Consider the following 20,481-nt stretch of genomic DNA (forward strand, 5'->3'; position numbering starts at 1 on the left):
ATATTCATAAGGGAAATTGGTCTGAAGTTCTCTTTCTTTGTTGGATCTTTGTGTGGTTTAGGTATCAGAGTAATTGTGGCCTCATAGAATGAATTGGGAAAATACTCTGTCTTATAGTCCCAGATTATCATGAATTTGCACTATGGCCATGGGATGCCATGTTCTGAATCCTTAGCCAGAAGGAAGGGGTTGGAATGCCTGTTTGCCTCACCTTGTTAATCAGCAAATGACCCGAGAATGGGTACACATTTGGATCCCTTACTCAGTGTGATGGAATGGTGTTGGCCTAGGGAGGGACCTAGGGTCTTGGGTACACATTAGGACAGTGCTGCTAATGAGGGTACCTATTTGGTGCAAAGCTTTACACATAGCTCCTTCACAGTCCATGGGGCACCAGGATGAGGTCAGTGCACTTCCACTGAAGTGAGTAAGGTCCCCGCAGTTATTATCTAAGCTGTGTTCCCAGGCCCTCTCTTGGTGTCTATAGTGGTTTTGCAAGTGTCTGCTGTAGAACTACCTATACATTGTTTCAGTGTCCTTGTTAGGAGAATGCAAGTGTGCACCAGAAGGGCATCTGGTTCTATGCAGAAGGCTCCTCAGTCTGGTTCTTGTCAGCACACCACTGACAGTTTCCAGCCACAGTAGTAACATTTTATGAATTCACCTCCCTCTCCAACCTTCCGAGCTCCTCCTGGTAATGTAATATTTTCTCATGGCTTCATTGCAGTGTTTATTGGTGAACATAGAATTTAGTGTTGCTTTCAGGAGATGAGAAACTTGAGGGTCAGAGAGTTCCAGTGACTTGTTTTGTTGCTTTTTTTCTTATTTTGTAGATTTTTATTTTATGTGTGTTAGTGTTTTGTTGTGTGTATACATGTCTCTGGGCTGCATGTTTTCCTGGTCCCCACACAGGTCAGAAGAAGGTGTTTATTTCCCTGGTTATGGAGATAATCACAGTCGTGGGCTTTGTTGTAGGTGCTGGGAATAAAACCTTTAGTTCTCTAGAACAACAGGCAGTGCACATAACCACTGAGCCATCTTTCTACCACTTGCCTTAAGTGTACTTCTTCCCTTTTTATATTCACTAGAGATATTTGTTTTATCCCAATGATAATTGGGGACTTTGTGAAGGAACCAAATAGAATGTCTTCAGGTGACCTTCCTGTGTTGATATAAAGGCTTTCAAGGAGAGGTATTATGGATTACATACCTCTGAGCCCCAAAGGTAGAATTTTACAAGAAATTCTGGGCTTAGTAAGTTAGTTGAATTACCTTTTATTCCAGAAAGCCATCTACTCTTCAAATGATGTAGTTTGTCACTGTTATCAGGGCAATGTCTCCTGAAATGTGAGCCCCACACCACATTCCAGACACAGAAAAGGGGACTGTTTCTTCTGTGTCCTCAGGCTGGAAGGAGGCTGCAACTATGACTATATCCTGGTTTATGATGGCCCTGAATACAATTCTTCTCTCATTGCTCGGGTGTGTGATGGGTTCAATGGATCTTACACCTCAACCGGAAACTTCATGTCTGTAGTCTTCATCACGGATGGCAGTGTGACAAGGAGAGGGTTCCAGGCTTACTACTACTCTACAGTTAGCACAAGTAAGTTTCCCGTGAGAATGAATGTCCATGTGGGATTGGGGCTGTCACAAAGATCTACCTGAGCCTCAGCATTTCTGAGTTTGTGACAAGGGCAATAGAGTGGTACCCTTGGTCCCATGCTTGCTGAGAGGGACTGTGGCCAGTAAGTCTTTGTTCTGATGTGGGGAAAGAGAGGCTTGGGCCAACACTGGCTGATGGGATGTACAGTGGTCTTATTTTCATCGTCAGAGACTAAGAAAGCAGAGGTCAACATAGAGTGAAAATTCATAGATTGGTCAACATAGAGTGAAAAGTTAGTACCAGGATTTGTCAATGACACCATGCTTTCACCTTTGTGATCTTTTCAAAGTTTGGGACATTGGCCATGCTTTGGACTGAGCACATCTGGCTTCTGTGTGAAGGAGAAGATTATGGGCTACGAAGTTGGACAGAACATAGACTGAGTGGTAGAGTTCTTACTCAGAGATGCCATGTAGACCTCAGATTGTAATTGATAAGAGCTGAGGACTGATGTCCCGAGTCTCTTGTTCAGCAAGGAGCAAAAGTGTGGACATTGTCCTGAGCCAAAGACCTGACGTGATGCTGTGAATTTGCTTTATAACTCTTGAAAACGATCATTTGACAAAACATTTTGCCTTTGTCGATTCTTGTCTTTGGTTCCCCATCAGAGAACCCAAGCACAAATTCCCTTTCTGGGCCTTGATGTAGGTGTGTGTCTCTGCATAGCTTTTCAGGTACTGGTATAGGCTATAAATGTTCTGTGTTCGTGGCTATAAATCCTTCCAGATCTGTGCCTCATGGTCAGTGTGTGGGAGAATGTCCCAAGAGATCTGAATGGTCAAGTGTAAGGACTTGATCTGGATTTTGGGTGGTTAACCATAATTCACTGGGTAGACACAAACTACAGGATCCCATCCTGTCAAGATATGCAGACAAACATCTCCTTGTGAAGTGGGAGCAGAATGTGGGTCCTTAATGACCTCATAGGTAGCACCTTCCTGGCAGTGTGTATGGTCACACACTTGCTCTGAGTCAGCAGATGATTACAACTCAGTCTGGTGTGCTAAGCATCATGCACAAAGGACCAGGCCAGGCATCTTCCCTTCAAGACTCTGACATGGCTTCTTTTTCTCACAGGTCCTCCGTCATTCCCAAACATAACTGGTGAGTCCTGATCACCTCAACTCCTCCCTATCCTCTCTACCCCCATTCTGGACAGAGCCACGGCCAACAGCTCCAGGGTGGTGGGACTCCAGGCTTCTGTCAGCCCCAGGACCTTCAGCCCTCTCCATATAGTACAAAGGCAGCATGTGTTGAGTCAACACCACCCTCTGCTTGACTTAGTGCCATCTGAGAGTTGCAACACTTAATCCATTTTGCTAAACGTCACTCCCTGTGAGAATTGCTATGGAAGTCCTTTGCTACTCTGTTTGTCTAGAAAGCATTATCTTTTGCAATGGTCATGTGACATAGGGACAGAGGGTACTGCTCTTTCTGGATTCCTAAGGTATAGATGCCATAATTCTTTTTATCAGTTTCGTCATTCATGACAAAAGACCTCATTGCCCATTTGATGGACGCACTCGAGCATGGTTAGGACCAACACTTGCTGTCAAGCTAGAGACAGTCTTTTATTTAGCTCCAGTGCTTCTGTGTCCAATGTTATCTGCTCTTAACCAGAGTCCCTTGACAGGACCTTGATGCACAAGCCTTTTTTCTAATCTGTGTTTATTTCTCCACAGATTGTTGGCCTACAACATATCTTTCTTTTTTTAAAAAAGTTTTTTATTAGATATTTTCTTTATTTACATTTCAAATGCTATCCCGAAAGTTCCCTATACCCTCCCCCGACCCCTGCTCCCCTACCCACCCACTCCCACTTCTTGGCCCTGGCATTCCCCTGTGCTGGGTCATATAAAGTTTGAAAAACCAAGGGGCCTCTCTTCCCAATGATTGCCAACAACATATCTTCCTTATGCTAGGCCTGTTCTCAGCATGGCAACCAAGAGTCTAGAAAGAGGCAAAGCATTCTAGGAGCTTCTTGAAGCTTGTGGTGGAGCACAGCTCAGAAAGACAAGGAGAAAGAAAGGAATTAGAAAGAGGGCCTAGCTTTCTTGTGTATATCTGCAGTAATCTAGTCTGACCACAGAATTCTATCTTTTATTTACTCCATCCCAGGACTAATAAACAGATTTAATCTGAGTCCTTGTGAGGCTGGACTCATGATCAGGACTTGAGGTCTTCAATGTGGGACCTTGCTGGACACTTCCTGTTTCATTCAGAACCCTATGGCATTGCCAGAATACCTAAGTCCTAGACTCTGTCATTTAGAACAGCAGAATAGAGTACATCGGGCTTCCTGTAGATTTTCTCTGTTCTCCAGAGAGAGTGACACCCGTATCAGCAAACACATGTGCCCCTGAGATAGATAGCCCCTGAGAAAGGTTTAATAGCCCCTGAAGATCCTTTGTGTCCAGGGTGCAGAAACTTTGCACCAGAAATCTAAGGGACTGGTATTCACAATCACCTACCCACTGAAGAGTCAGAGACTCAAGGAAAGCCTTTCACCACGAGTACAGGGGGCATCTGACTATGGCGTTGGTGGAACTTACCTAATGACTGCCACTTTATCTCAGGAAATGATTCTTCATTGGCGCTGAGGCTGGTAAATGGATCAAACCGGTGTGAGGGCCGAGTGGAGATTTTGTACAGAGGCTCTTGGGGCACCGTGTGCGATGACAGCTGGGGCATCAGTGATGCCAATGTGGTCTGCAGACAGCTTGGTTGTGGCTCTGCTCTGTCAGCACCAGGAAATGCTTGGTTCGGTCAGGGCTCAGGGCCCATTGTCCTGGATGATGTGTCTTGCTCGGGGTATGAGTCTCACCTGTGGAACTGTCCTCACCCTGGCTGGCTTGTCCATAACTGTCACCATTTTGAGGATGCAGGAGTCATCTGCGCACGTGAGTTGGATGAAAACCTCTACTGTCTTCCTCCAGTATGAAAGTTCTTCTTCTCCTTGGATCTTAGCGCTCAATGCATCTGTCTTTCTTTTTTTTTTTTTTTTTAAAGATTATAGTGTATTTATTTCTATATATTTTTGAAAAAAAATTAAACATTGAATTGTGGGAATTTTTAAATATAACAATAGACATGCAAATGGACATACACAAAGGAGAACATTCGCATCTGTCTTTCTTATGAACTGAAATTGCCTTATTTCTTACCAGTAGTGATTTTTTTTACCTCCTTCAAAAAGGCTGGTTGTGGCAATTGTCACTGGAAACCCACACCTAGGCTTTGATAGAAGAATCAAAGAGAAAATCACAGGCTTCGGTGCTTTTGCTACCATGGTTGAGTTCTATGGGAATAGGGAGAACTGCAGTTTAGAGACTGTGGAATATACTGTATCAGTGAGCATACACCACCTCAAAGTGCCTTCAGGGGAAGTGTGGTTTCCTCAGACCATAGCAGTTCCCAAGGTTTCTGAATGAGGCCTATCAGTTAGCACTGTGAATATGTGTATGTACACGGAAATTTTTAGGATAGAGAGGTGTATCTCTATCCTACTAAAGAAAACCTAACCCTCACCCAACCCAAACTCTAACCCAACTCTAACCTTAACACTGAGGCCTAGATGGTTCCATGTAAGAATTTGGCCTGGACAAGGCCACTTAACATCTGAGTCACTGGACAGTTATGAAATACAAAGTTCAGTCTGCTTTTTGGCCAGACACATTTTTCACTTTGAGAAGAACCAGAAGGTAGAATACTAATTGAACCTCACAAAAATCATCTTCCTATGAGTATAGATGGATATCAATTCCTATTTGGTGGTGGGGGATGAGCAGGGCTTAATGCAAAGTCTGCCCAGGGTCACCTGCCCAGGTTCCAGATTAGTCACCTTCTGATCTAACATGGCTTCTTTTTCTTACAGTCCCTGAGGCGACTTCTCCCAGTCCAGGTGAGTCCGAGTGTCCTTTAATCCCCATCTTTCTCTGCTCTGCTCACAATACCAGGCAGTGGCTACAGAGTGGGAAGGGATCAAAGAAATATTGCTGCCCCAGAACCTTCTGTGTTTTCCTTAGAGTAGAAAAGTACCTTCAGAGGAGCTCACATCACCCTTCGGCCTGACCCAGTGGAATAAGAATGTTACAGTCATTAATCTATGTTACTAAGCAGTACTTTCCTGGTGCTATTGGGATCTATTCTGGGCAAAGCATTGTCTTATCCATTCATTGTGTGTTAGGGGACACCTGAGAGTTCTCATGACAACATTTAGGAGAGAGTTAAAGTTGCCAGCAGGTCTGGGCCACCTTACTGTCCCCGAGGTGGGCATCCCTGAGTGTGGTCTAGGCTAATCCTGGCTCTGTATAAAATGAGTCCCTGTCTCCCAGCCACAGTGACTTCCTGGCCCCTGCGCCCCATGTCCCAGTCACACTGGGTTTCGCCCTTGATTCATGCTATCTCATTCTAATCCAGCTTTGTTTCCCTCTCTAGGTTGGTGGACTACAACAAGTCCTTCCTATGGTAAGTATTTTATTTCAAATCTGTGGTGGGTGAAAGATGAGAAGGGAGGAGAGAGACACATAGGCACACAGACAGACACACAGAGAATATGTAGAGGGAGGGACAGGCATTATGGCCAAGGTATATCTTTCCAGGGGATGTCCCCAGTGACCTATTTTATTCAACCAGACCCTATTAGCCAATGATTATTCTATACTATGAAACGATTAATCTATAAATCTGTTCAAAGCTCTCAGCATCTAGTCACAGGATTAGATTTATGAGTTGGCCTCCAAGTCTTTAATAATGACATTATTAGTATATGTTTCAAATCTAAACCATAATACTATGTCTCTGCAAGAGGGTTACAGCATTTGACTCCGTGAGCTGGATAGGTAGAAATAGCTATATAGTCATGTTCCTTGCTCTGAATGTCTATATTCATCAGAGAGATTCAACACCCCTCCAGCAAATTCAGAGATCTTTGGAAAAAAACCCAAGGTGGGCTAGGAATTCCTTTTCATCCAGAGTCTATGACCACAGATGCAAGTGGCTTATTTCTCACCATTGTCTACTAGTCACTGAGAGCAAGAGTTTACTGGCTTAACCAATGAGCTCCAGGTTCTGTGAAAGACCCCATTTCAAAACACATATCTGTGTTACCCCCAACTACTGATGAACATTACATCACACACACACACTCACTCACACTCATACACACACTCACATACACTATCACACACACACTCATACATATTCACACACTCACACACATATATTCACACACACTCACATACAAACATTGTGTATGTGAGTGTGAGTGTGTGTGTGTGTGTGTGTGTGTGAGAGAGAGAGAGAGAGAGAGAGAGAGAGAGAGAGAGAGAGAGAGAGAGAGAGAGAGAGAGGATGCTCCCTAGGCTTCAATGAGCGAGCCAGGCCTAGGCTAACTTTTATTGGGTTCCTTAAGCATTTCTCCCCATGCCAGGCAGGTGTGCAGTGTGTTCTGGGGTTCATCCACATTTTCCTCTCTTTCTTGACAGTAAACTATACTTGTGGAGGCTTCCTGACCCAACCCTCTGGGCAATTTTCTAGCCCATTCTACCCTGGGAATTATCCTAATAATGCCAGATGTCTGTGGAACATCGAGGTTCCAAACAACTACCGCGTGACTGTGGCTTTCAGAGATGTGCAGTAAGTGTGGATGCATAGCAGATGCTAGACAATGTGGGGTGCCTTTGAAATTCCTGGGGGTGATAGACAAGTTGGCATTTACAATAGAGGTTACACGTTTGAAGTGGGACAAGAGTTGCCCACAGAAGGCGGCAAATTTGTGTAAGAGCACATCGGAAAATACTCTGGCTTAACATCCCAGGGTGTCATGAATTTGCTCTATGGTCTTGGGGTGCCACGTCAGAAGAAGGGGCTAGAATGCCTGCTTTCCTTATCTCCTCATCTTGTTGAACAGGACGTCACCGGAGCATTTGAAAATATTTGAGTATTCTCAGCGAGAGGGAGGATCTGTGGCTTGGGTAGTGACAGTCTTGGGAGCACAATATCCAAGTACACCTGTCCTGTGCAGACCTTTCCTCATTGACCCCTTTCTTTCTGTGAGTCCCCAGGAACCAGGGTGCTAGTATTACTGCTGCATTGGGCATCATCCATATGCTCACAAATGAAAATGTTCTTGAGCAGAGGAGACATCTACAAGAGCTCATTAATATACACATCATTCCAGGAGGCGAGTGACTCAGACGGCCAAGAAACCATGCCAGTTTTCTCTAGCATCCCAAGAGCAGTGTCCACTGCTTGTGACCTTTTATGAACTATGTTTTCCCCATGCAGTGCTCCATGTGACACCATTAGCACCCTCTTCAGTATACATAGTGCACAGTGTCTATCTTAGTGGCTGGGAGACCTGAGTATTACAGAGGTCCAGTGTTTATTTTTTTCGCTGTTCATCCCCACCACTCTGATGTCATTGGCACTTGTTTTATTCTGGAAGGGACCTGGAAGCACTTTGAAGGAACAAATCAAGATTTCTCTTGTGACCTTCTTCTGTTGATTTAAAGGGCAGTCAGGGAGAGAGATGACAGTTCTCTTACATGTGGCCTTAGAGGGCAGTACGAAGACAAGCCATGGCAGTCTTGGCAAGATGAATTCCCCTGGGTTTAAGAAATTCCTCTTTTCTTTCAAATAATGAACCTGGTTAGGCTTTCCATGGCAAAGGCTACTGAGGCCTGAGCCCTCATCAATTGCTCCTTTTGTCTCTCCAGGCTGGAAAGGGGCTGCAGCTATGATTATATAGAGATTTTCGATGGCCCCCACCACAGTTCACCTCTCATTGCCCGGGTTTGTGATGGGGCCACGGGCTCTTTCACCTCAACATCCAACTTCATGTCAATTCGCTTCATCACTGATCACAGTATTACTGCAAGAGGGTTCCAGGCTAACTACTACTCAGACGTTGACAATAACGCCACTAGTAAGTTCTCTTGTTAGAACAATGGCTTGCTAGGACTGGGGGCACCACTGAGAGTCTTTTGCTCCTGTATTTTCCTGGGGTTATAACATGAAATATTAGAACAACCATGGACCCTATGATCGAGTTCATGCATTGCCAATTGAGAGAGACTGTGTGTTGAGTCTTGGGGCTCTGGATGTCTAAAAGAGCCAGCAATGGTTCATGAGAATTGTCCTGGCCTTATTGTGGTTGGCAAAGAATATGAAGGTATAAGATGATGTTCTTAACAAACAGTGAGAAGACAGTGCCAGAAAGAGTTGTGGGTGACACCAGTCTTGAAACTTTGGGAACCTCCCAGAGTATGAGTCACTGGCCATGTCCTGAGACCTAATACATTTGGCTTCTGTCTGAAGATGGAAAAAGTTAGACACCTTAACACGGGCAGCTACTGTAACAGAGGCTCCATGGTCCCAGTTTGAGATGCTATATGAACCCATATCTACATTGGTGAAGGGTTGAGCATGGAGAGATCCATGGTCTCTAACTGGTCAGAATCAGAGGCATCAACTTTCTCCTTAGCTAAGGTACATTACCTAATGACATCACTACTATCTTATTGTACAGTTGCTTTACTTCTTGGGAGAATGCTAACTTGGCAACAAATGTTTTGGATATTTAAAAATCTTATCAGGTCCATACCAGAAAATCCTATACATCCAAGTGCCCTCATTGGGCATTCCTGAGATGAGGTTGAGTGTAGCTATAGGGGTACCCCTTGGAGCCATAGTGACTCTGTTTTGAGCGTGTATGTCATGCGTGGACCATGTGAGTCAGCCATCTTGATCTGTGTTTCTTTGGCTGGGGAAAGACCCTCATGAGGGTTGTGGGGTTTGGAATCCTGACTCTGCATGCTCTGTTCTTGCCCTTCAGGTCTCCTTTGTCAGTCAAATCACATGCAAGCCAGCGTGAGCAGGAGCTACCTTCAGTCCATGGGCTATTCTGCCAGGGATCTTGTCATTCCTGGTTGGAACTCGAGTTACCACTGTCAGCCCCAGATAACACAGAGGGAGGTCATATTCACAATTCCCTACACAGGCTGTGGCACTACCAAACAGGTAAGCCTGGCACGGCCCATTCTATTCCCCACTGAGCATGCTTTCTTTAGTCAAAAGTGTGTGTGTGTGTGTGTATGTGTGTGTGTGTGTGTGTGTGTGTGTGTGTGTGTTTAGCGTGCCTCTGCATGCATATGGAGGTCAAAAAACAACCTATGGGAGTTGGGTTTTTCCTTTTACCATGGGGGTCACGGGACTAGAACTCAGATTGTTAGGCTTGGCAGCAAGTTCCTTCACCCACTGAGCCACCTCACCAGCCCTGAGCATGATTTATCACAGTGATGGCTGCCACGCTTCTAGAACCCTGGAGATCTACAAGTTATGGCTGGGATGTAATCAGAACATCAGAAGGGAGACAGAAGCCTCTGGTACAGTAGCTAGAGCTACTTCTAAATAGGAGGACTGCAGAGGAAGAAAAAGGGGGATTCCAGTAGTGTCCAGCAGAGGGAGCATTCAGCAGGCATCCACCCACACAGCTCCCAGGAGAAGCTTGAGAGTTTTCAGAACAAGAATTTTTCTTATGGTTTCAATTTGGGATGTGTCAAAGAAGCAGAGGCCCCTAAACCAAAGATACAAATACACTTTACATACCTAAGAGCTACAACAGCCAACAGCTATCAAATGCATTGTTAGGCCTTTGAGGAAGCCAGTGCCCCTCTGAGACTCACACTCACTTGGTCACCACAGTTGCCATTTCTTGAGTGGCCAACAGGAGGGGGGGGGGCAATGCTTTGACATCAGACTCTGACAATGACATCTACAAAATTCACACTGGAGTACTTAATATTGACTTAGAAAAGCATGTACCCTGCTTGGCACTTTGAGTTAGTGTGACCCATGGACCATCATGGTTTAGATATGACTAGTAGAGTGGTCACCCATCTTGTTTTGCTTGAGACTTCGTGATTTTAACATAGACTGCCCCGTTGTCATCCTGTCAGTGGAGGGCACTGTGCTGAGTCCATGTTGCACTCCTCAAATGTTATTTTATTATTTTATTTTATTTTTTGAAGCAAAGTTTCTCCATGCAGTTCTTGATGGCTATGTAGACCAGATTGGCTTTGAACTCACAAAGATATGCCTACCTTTGCCTCTTGAGTTCTGGGATTAAAGACTCACAATACCATGTCTGGCTATGCCCAAATTCTTAACAAGTACTCTTGAATTGTCAGCCCCACTTTAGAAGTGAGGAGATTGAATGGAGAGAGATCAGGTCCATTGATCAAAGCCATGTAGACCAATAGGATAGGGCTGACACCATAAGGCAATAATCTCAGAAACATTCTTCTAAGAAAAAGGAGCCAGACACAGAAGAGTTAGACAAAAATTTTATGTATATCACTATTAGATAGAAATGCCCCATTCATACTAAATTTAGCAAAAGAGAATGGCTGTGCAACAGGAAGAAGGTGTTCATGGGTGGCCTGCTCCTAGGTTAGCAGGATGGAGATGCTTGGGCAATGGAAAAGTAGTGTGTCTTCCTATGGTGGTATGTACAGGACAGACAAGCTCAGATGCCTGTAATGCAGCAGACACATGATAAGCATTTGCCACATGCCAGGCACTGTGTGGAGGACTAAAGGGCATTCCTTCCCATTCCTCTGACACACAGTACACACTGAGAGAGGAAGTGGGCACTCAGACAATGAGGTGGGCCTTGGGCCATCCCTCTGGCTGTGGGTGAGGATCTGGTCACCCAGATCTCTTGGTGAGACTCTAAACACCCAGGAGTTCCTTCAGAGAGGGATTTAGAGGGTGAGATGAGCTACTCACAGAGAAGAACGTGTATCAGCCAGGCACCGTGTGAAGGGCTACGAATTCCTTCTCATTCCTCTGACACACAGCCGGTTTTGTTATCTTGCTCTGTAAGTTAACCATATCATCTCCAGCTTTTGGTGAGTCAGCCACTGAAGGTGACTACTGCTCCAACATCTCAGCAGCTTGCTGGTGGCACTTCATAGATCATTGAGGGCATCTAACCAGCGTGCCTGCCCTGCCTGTTCTAACTGGAATGAACCTGGGTAGCACTCACTGCAGTCTTGTCTCCCCGCTTATGATACAGCTGTAGAACCTACCAAACTGAGTGCTTCAGAGGCAGGGCTAATTTTATTTGCCTTTGCCATCCTTGGTGCCCTGGTAGAGAGCCCAAGACTTTATGATAGTATCAACAACTATTATGTATGCCAGGTATTGAATTGAGACTTCTACATGACTTTAAAAACTCTCAGGAAACCTTTATCCTCACTTAATCACAGGAGATAAAAATCTTAGAGAAGCTGAGCCAAGTATCTAGGGACACATACTCAGGAACTGTGGAGTCAGTGTGCTCTGTAGCAGGATGTTCATGGCTTTGTCAGGCTGCCACACACTGGGAGGGTGATGTGTTGGCTGGTATCACAGAATGGATGAGCTTTCTCACAGTGAAAGGCATGCCAGGGCATTGAGAACCCACGTCTCTCAGTAGACTCACACATAGGACTTTCTGTCATATTGCCTATGTTTCTATCTGGGCAGATGCCTAAGAAGAGTTTTAATCTAGAGTCATAATGGCTCCTTCCAAGCAAGAAATAAGTTTGCATTCTGTGCTTACTGTTTAGAGAAGATTCAAAACTGAGCTCTGTCACAGAGAGACATACGTGGACTTCATGAGTAAACTCATGTTAAATATAATTTGAGAGACACATGTGGTTTGTAACACCATTGCTACCAAAATATGAATGGTTAAAAACTTTGAAGAATTTACAGAAGAAATACAGTGTGCTTCCCCCGAGAACTTGGAGAGCAAAAGTTGTCTGCTGGATCTTCTCCAGTCCTGGGTCTGGAGTGCAGGCTCTGACGCCCTCTGTCGATCAGGCTGGCCACGCCCTAGGCTCTGGTCAGTCTGTGGAGAAAAGATCAGGCTAGACAAAATAAGGGAAGGGTCAACAAAGTTACCCCCAAAGCTCTTGTCTTATGTTTAGATTATATTGTATGCAGAGTAGATTTCTCAACAATAGATAAGAAGTAGAAGGTTCTTTATCCCGAAAAAAAATAATTATATGTAAGTTGTATGAGTGCTGGCAACACAGGGGCATTATCCAGGTCCCAACCAATTAGAACAGAGTTTCACCATTCACAGCTGACATGACTACAGTGGAAAGGTTACTCTCTTCATCTGTCTCTGTCCTCCCACCCCATGTGTGTCTATCTGTCTGTCTGTCTCTGCTCTGTCCTGTCCCGCCACACCTTTTTTCCACTATGAAGAATACGATTGCTTTAAATTCTGGACAGCGTCCATGTGACCCTTCTTTTATTCTGCCCTTACTGCATACAGGGCTCTAAGCATAAGGGACTGGGAGAAGTGCTTCACAGCACTCAGGCTGTGAAGAGCCCCACAGCCCCAGTCTGGTGATGGTGCACTTGTACTGACCTCACCAAAGCCAGACAGTCCTGACATGGTGCTTCCAGGAGTCACTGTTCACGAGTGTCCTCTTGGCCACTGCACTATACCTCCCTGCCACACCCTTTGTTTATCTACTCCCCAAACGCTCCCTTCATTCATGCCAACTGCTTCACAGATACCTACAGATGCTACTGATGCTGCTGTTATACCAAAAAAATAAATAAAAATAAATTAAAAAGAGAAAGAGAAAGAGACATTGTTAAACGATACCACCCTTTCCTTCAGATGCCCACAGGCCCCAAGCATAAGGTTATCAGCAAGGCAGTGCTCAGAAGGTGGTGGATACAGTAAATGGCGCAAGACACCATCCTCCTTAGGAGTTTGCCACCCAGTGGAAGTCACAGTGGTGAATCGTTCCATAACACAATGACATAAGGCAGGAATGGCCTCAGGGTTGCTATGACCTCATTCAGATGTTCACATGAGGCTCTGGGGAAGTTCCAACCCCAGGGGTCAAGACCTGCTTCAGTTATAACTACAAACTCCAAACTGAAAATTCCACTGTGCCAATCACCACACTGAGAAAGTTACCAGTCACTCAAACTAGAAAGTATTCTATGCTGGTACTACCAGGCCCCTCTCCTAAGTATGAGACCAAGATGTTGAGAATGAATAAGCTCAGAATATCCTGCTCTGAGTCCTGAACCATGAAGTCTGAGCTTGGTCAGATACACTTCAGGACAGGGGGTCATCCAGAGACCCTCATTTTGTCACAAGCAAGAGCAACAAGTGTGGATCATCATGGCCTCTATCACCATGTGCCAGAGAGTGTGAGGGAGTGGGGGAGAGTTTGCTGGCTAAGCTGATGTCCATCCTAGGTAATAGGAGCCACAGTGCAGACAGGCGCCTCCTCTGTAGGCTTCTGCAGGAGTCCGACTGAGTCATCCCCCTCTCTCTAACCAGCATCCTTGCTGACTCGATCTGCTTTCACCTGCTAGGCTGACAACGAGACCATCAACTACTCCAACTTCCTCAAAGCGGCTGTTTCAGATGGCATCATCAAAAGGACAAAGGACCTGCATATCCACGTCAGCTGCAAGATGCTGCAGAACACCTGGATCAACACCATGTACATCACCAACAACACAGTGGAGATCCAGGAAGTCCAGTATGGCAATTTCGATGTGAACATTTCCTTCTACACATCCTCCTCCTTCTTGTACCCAGTGACCAGCAGCCCATACTATGTGGATCTGGACCAGAATTTGTACCTTCAGGCCGAAGTCCTCCATTCTGACGCCTCTTTGGCTCTGTTTGTGGACACCTGTGTGGCTTCGCCACATCCCAATGACTTCTCATCTTTGACATATGATCTCATCCGGAGTGGGTAAGGACTTCTGTGTGGGATAGATGCAAACTTTTGCTTTATAACTCACACATGTGTAGCCATAAAAGCTCAGGGAATGAAGATTTTTGGCTAACTGAACTTCCCACAGGTTTGGGTTTAGAGAGTTTTCTACCCATGAATTTTGCATTTGTGGAATCCTCACACTGTCTCCTGAGTCACGTTTCCTGTTAACACGTAGGATAAGAGGAACGACTTATCAATGGTCATTCAACTAGTTGGCTATAAACTGGGCTTAGATCTTCAAACTCTAGTCTTAGGGTTAATTGATTTGAGAGCAGACCCAAACTAAAATATCAAAATCTCTGGGTCAGTTTCTGCACCCCAAGTTAACTGGAGATAGTGGCAAGGAGTAGATGTTTAGAAGGTTAAATGAGAAAGGTCACTTCATTCTCACCAGATGGGTTACTGCAGCAAAGGTGTACATGGGCCTTACATCCTCCATCCATTAGGAATACAAGTCGTGGCTCAGGACATGTTGAGGTTGAACCACTGGCGTCCAGGTTGGCTGCGCTGATCCCCTCTACCCTCCCTGGAGTAGGCTCTTTGGGGAGGTGTGATGCTCCTGCACTCTTGGAAGAGGCCTGACATGCTGGGTGTACAAGCTCAGTTCCCATTGTGTCATCTCTCCTGGCGAGCATGGTACTTCTTGGCTTCTAGTATGGCCTTTGGCACCTCAGTACCCCTCGCCTCCCATGGGACTGCTGATAGTAATTATGGCAGTAGGCTTGAATCTCACACCAACCTGAGACACCGAAGAAGACAGCCTCACCTCCTAGGAACTATTTGAATATGAATATCAGTTCAGCCAACAGACTGAGAATCATCTTGTCCAATCTGTCTAGTTGATCGTATTTGAGTCTGCCCAATTGGAGGCTGCAAACAGGAGAAAACTTACCTAGACCCCTCTTGCTCTAAGTAGTAACGGTCTTAGTTAAGGTTTTACTGCTGTGAACAGACACCATGACCAAGGCAACTCTTATAAGGACAACATTTAATTGGGGCTGGCTTACAGGTTCAGAGGTTCAGTCCATTATCATTAAGGGGAGCATGGCAGCATCCAGGCAGNCTCTTATAAGGACAACATTTAATTGGGGCTGGCTTACAGGTTCAGAGGTTCAGTCCATTATCATTAAGGGGAGCATGGCAGCATCCAGGCAGGTATGGTGCAGGCATTGCTGAGAGTTCTACATCTTCATCTGAAGCCTGCTAGTGGAAGACTGACAGCTAGAAATAGGGTCTTAAAGCCCATGCCCACAGTGACACAGGTACTCCAAAAAGGCCACACCTCCAAATATTGCCACTCCCTGGGCCAAGCGTATCCAAACCATCACAGCAACCAAATAGTTTCTGAATGGATATGGAATGACGGAAGTGGATGCAAACCAGTGAGCGATTGGTTCTTCTTTGCTAAAGGTTCTTTCTAGACTCTGGAGACATTTTGCCATATTTGTGGCCATGGCATTTGTAATGCCAGCTGAGCCTGGAGCATAGGGACTCACTAGCTATGGCTGGTACAGAGTTCCCTCACCCCTACCCTCATCCTCACCTCCACCCCTACTCCCACTCCAGATCTTTCAAATGCCCCAGCTCTGAACAAACCTCTGGCTAGCCTTTCACTTGCCATGCTAATAGGGCTGCAGTAAAGAAAAGGAGTCCAGGTGTTTCAGGGCAGTTGAGTTGATGGTAGAAACAGGAAGGAAGCTCTGGGGGGATGAGGGAAGAGGAAGAAGGAAAGTTGACATGGAACTGACCCTCTGGGAGAGCCAGGCTTCCCTGGAACAGTCCACCTAGGAAGCACTCCTTCCTGAAGTCCCAGGCCCATTCTTCTACTCTTTCAGCACATCCCTTCAACCTTGCTATTATAAGCCTCACATGGTTTGACCCCTGAAGACAGCCTCATTTGCTTTGCAGTGGAATTCCTTAAGTAGATTGGCTGGATGGTTTTCTTTCATTACCAGCAGATTCCTGAGGGAAGAGGAAGCGCTGGATACTGGAGTAGGGTCTTAGAGAGAACTCACCATCATGGAGGTGTGGTTACACAAGGGCAGGCCTGGTGAGGGGCTCAGCAGAGAGGTCCTAGGAGTCAGGGGACAGGGAACACAGAAGATGTTCAGCCTATATCTGAATGTCACCTTTCAAGGCCTAGTGACAAGGAAAGGGAAGAGGCCATCTCCTTTCCTGTCCTATCTCTGGTCTGCTCTTGGATTCCAAACATGAGCTTCCTTCTCTACTTCCCTGGTTGCTCCGGCCCACTGAACTTACCCTCATGGCTGGTGATTTGCTCTGTCAACATGCTGGCGAGGAGGCACCAACCAAAGTTGCTGGGACTTCTGTGCACACCTCACAATGAGTGTGTGGAGGCCCTGGAGGCTCAGGCAGCCAGGGTGACTGCGGAGTGCAGGGGGATTAAGGTGAGTCCAGCTTCCGCAAGCTAACGCGTTCCCCTCCTTACTTCCAGATGCATACGGGATGAGACCTACCAAGCCTATGCCTCGCCCTCGCCACGTGTCTCCCGCTTTAAATTCAGTTCTTTCCACTTCCTGAACCGCTTCCCCTCAGTGTACCTGCAGTGTAAACTGGTGGTATGTCGAGCATACGATACCTCCTCACGGTGCTACAGAGGCTGCGTCCTGAGGTCCAAGAGGGATGCAGGCTCCTACCAAGAAAAGGTGGATGTTGTCCTGGGACCCATACAGTTGCAGTCCTCCAGCAAAGAAAAGAGGAGCCTCGGTAGGTGGTTACCCTCGAGTCCTACCTTCCACTGGGGCCCATGATCCTAGGGAGAGGGGGGAGTTTGGGATGCTTTTGTCTATGCTATGGGCCAACCCAAACTGCACACAAGTTGATGAATTAGGCCCGGGTGCTGCCTTCCCCCAAGACTTAAGGTCACGTGCAGGTGATAGGCCAAAGATTTGTGACCTAGAAGACTTGATTCTCTGGGTTCGGAGCTCCCAGAATCCTCAGTTATAACGTGAGAGGGTTAATGTCTCTTAGGACTGTCAAGCTTGCTAAAGCAATGTCCGTTAAACTGCCTTGGTCCTTCTCTGGTGCAAGTCCCTGGATGTTTGATGAATGTTCTACCGTTTTTTGTTGTTAACATAATTAATGGTAATATTACGAATGGATGTGGAAATGCAGGCAGCATGGATTGGTTTTGACTGCTGGAGGTTGGGGGTTCTAGCACAAAAGGGGCCATTTTGCTTCCCACCTAGACCAGATGGTAGGTATAATCATTTCTGCTGTGGTTTTTGTTGTTGTGGGTATTGACTAGGAAATGTCCACAGTGAGACTCCTAGGACCTCTGACCTAGGCTGAGGCCAGATCTACCTATCTTCTAGGTAGGGAGATACAATGGCCAGGGTGACAGGGGCAGAAGTGGATTTGTTATATTGTTACAGACCTACCTCTAGAGGCCCACCCCGGGGGAAGCATCTGTAATAGCTCTGTCTTCATGTCCCATACTAGCCCCGCCCCACACCTGGTCCCAGACTCTTCTCCATTCATTCATTAACTATTTACCAGAGGCCCCTTGTATAGTAGGAAGCACACAAACAGGTACAGTCAGAGCAGACTTGAGCGAGGTGCCTCTGATGGGGATGGGACTATGTAGAATAGGACAGCGGGCAAAGTGAGGAGCCAGGTGGTGCCTGTTTCCTTTCATACCCAAAGTTACCACAGTGGCTCAGGTCCTGGATTTCTTTGGCCTGGGACTCTTATCACCATTTCCCAAATGGCTTAAATGCCACAACTCTCTCCCTTCCCACTCATTTGCAGACCCAGAATTGTTCTCCCAAAGCCAAGGCCCGAGTTCCCACTAAAACCCTCCCTAATTCTCTTGGCTGGGAAGACAACGGGGGTATGTCTCTTTAGACCAACACTCAGCTGCTACCTGGGATACTGGTAGCCTCAGTTTCCCCTTCTCCCATCTCTCTTTATCCCTCCCCACTGGAAAGTCCTGACAAGGGCTACCCTGCTGCTTGTCTCCTTGAGGTGCCCTTTTCGGGCTGTGTCCTTTTCCCACCCCATCATCTTGCTCTCTGTTCTTCTTCCTCAGACTTGGCAGTGGAGGGTGTGGAGAAGCCAGCCAGCTCCCAGGCGGTCTATCCTACTGCAGCCATCTTTGGCGGAGTCTTCCTGGCCATGGTCCTAGTTGTGGCAGCCTTCACACTGGGAAGGAGGACACGCATTGCCCGTGACCAACCTCCAAGTACTAAGTTGTGAAGTGAAACAATGCAGACATTGGCTCCACAAGCACAGATTCCCAGAAAAGATGGAAGACATGAGGGTCTAATGTTTGGCACCCAGATACACGGCGACTGGGATTCCCTTAGCACAAATGCATAGCCAAGCACAATGAGATAGCAAAGAAGAAAGGTGGGGGCCAAGTTTTCCCAGGATCTACAGACTGAAGGCTGGGAAGGATGTTGTAGGAGAATGAGACCAGTGTCTACAATCACAGGCAACTGTGAGCTGAGCACTGGTGACAGCCATGATTTCTCTAGTTAGACTTTCCCTTTACCCCGTGTATAGCCAACTTTCTCCAACTGTAGTGTCGATGTCAGCTTTTTCTTACAATACTGCAAACTAAATATAAATAATCTTTCTCATGGCAAGTGTCTGCGTGGTCATTGTCTGTATAGGCTTACCCACATACTGGATTCCCTCAAGTCAGGCAGACAGCTTCGGTGACATGGCCACAGAAATGATAAAAGGGCAAGGGACTTGCTTTGTGGCTTCCAGAACCTTCAAGAGAATGATCATCTACATTCCTCCAAGACTCTTCATCTTTCCATTTGTGACACACACAGATGTTCAGAGCTATGGGCTGGGAAGGGCCAGAGGAGGGTACCCATGCCTAGGACAGGAATCTTGTCTGCATGAAGTCCCCGGGGAGAAGAAATGTGACAGATGATCATAGAAGATAAAGAAATGTAGCCAGGTACCCAGGCTGTCCGGCCCCGGCTTCTAGGTACTGTGCTGGCAATGCCAATGCAGACCCCAACAGGTAGCTGCTAGGATGATCCTAACTATGAACATGTTGCTAGAGTTAGGGGAGACCCCTTGGGACCAAGGGCAGGAGAAGTTCAGCTGCCAGCACTGACAAGAGATGACTGAGAGCTGCCCATCACCAGCCTTGATGAGACTTCAGCTCCTATGAGATAGCTCATGGGATAGCACACACACACACACACACACACGCACGCACACGCACACGCACACGCACATGCACACACACGCGCACATGCACACATACACACACGCACACACATGTGCACAGGCGCACACACACGTACACACACGCACACACATGTGCACACACACACATACACACACGCACACACGTGCACAGGCGCACACACACATACACACACATGTGCACACATGCACACACACATACACACAAGTACACACACACATACACACACATACACACACATGCACACACACATACACACACATACACACACGCACACACATACACACACACACACCCTTTCAGCATGCAGAGGAACAAGAGGCCAGGGTATAGCTTCTGACCTTCATTATCCATATTCATGTCCCAGGCTGGGGACATCAGGGAGACTCCTGAGGGATCACTCTGTGTGGGCTAACCTGGAAAACATCAGTACTAGAGTGAAATGTAGACCCAGCCTGTGGCTAGATCTGAGCAGATGTGGACCAGCTTAGAGATCAGTGGCTCTATGCTGGGCGACACCCTCAAATGCATGACAGACACACAGTGGGTAAAAGAACAGGACTCAGAAAATTTGTTTTGAGCTGTGTCTTGCTTGCCTTCCAATTCCTTCCAAGCAGAAAAGGCTCCCTATCACCCTCTTGCCATCCCAGTGGTGGAGACAAGAGGGCGCTACAGCTCAACATTAGTGCCTTTTTGTTACTGTGCCTCCCTTCCTTTCTCCCTCCCTTGCTTCCTCCTTCCTTCCTATATGAATTGTGTGCATATAGGTACTTCTCTCTCTCAGAGAGATAAAGAGAGAGAGAGAGAGA

The 20,481-nt window shown here is 46.4% G+C and overlaps 1 protein-coding gene across 1 annotated transcript in view; it reads left to right on the top strand.

Moving 5' to 3' along the window:
- The window catches only part of Dmbt1 (deleted in malignant brain tumors 1), an 86,680-nt gene extending 67,592 nt beyond the window's left edge, over positions 1–19,088 (top strand). The window contains 11 exon segments of the mRNA XM_021204845.1: positions 1,407–1,606; positions 2,744–2,770; positions 4,243–4,566; positions 5,541–5,567; positions 6,104–6,133; positions 7,153–7,303; positions 8,386–8,594; positions 9,504–9,688; positions 14,066–14,454; positions 16,934–17,205; positions 18,530–19,088. Coding sequence (XP_021060504.1) covers positions 1,407–1,606; positions 2,744–2,770; positions 4,243–4,566; positions 5,541–5,567; positions 6,104–6,133; positions 7,153–7,303; positions 8,386–8,594; positions 9,504–9,688; positions 14,066–14,454; positions 16,934–17,205; positions 18,530–18,696 — 1,981 coding nt within the window. The 3' untranslated portion in view covers positions 18,697–19,088.
- Positions 19,089–20,481: the final 1,393 nt, after the last annotated feature.

This window comes from Mus pahari, chromosome 1, assembly GCF_900095145.1.
Source record: "Mus pahari chromosome 1, PAHARI_EIJ_v1.1, whole genome shotgun sequence".
Lineage (NCBI taxonomy): Eukaryota > Metazoa > Chordata > Mammalia > Rodentia > Muridae > Mus > Mus pahari.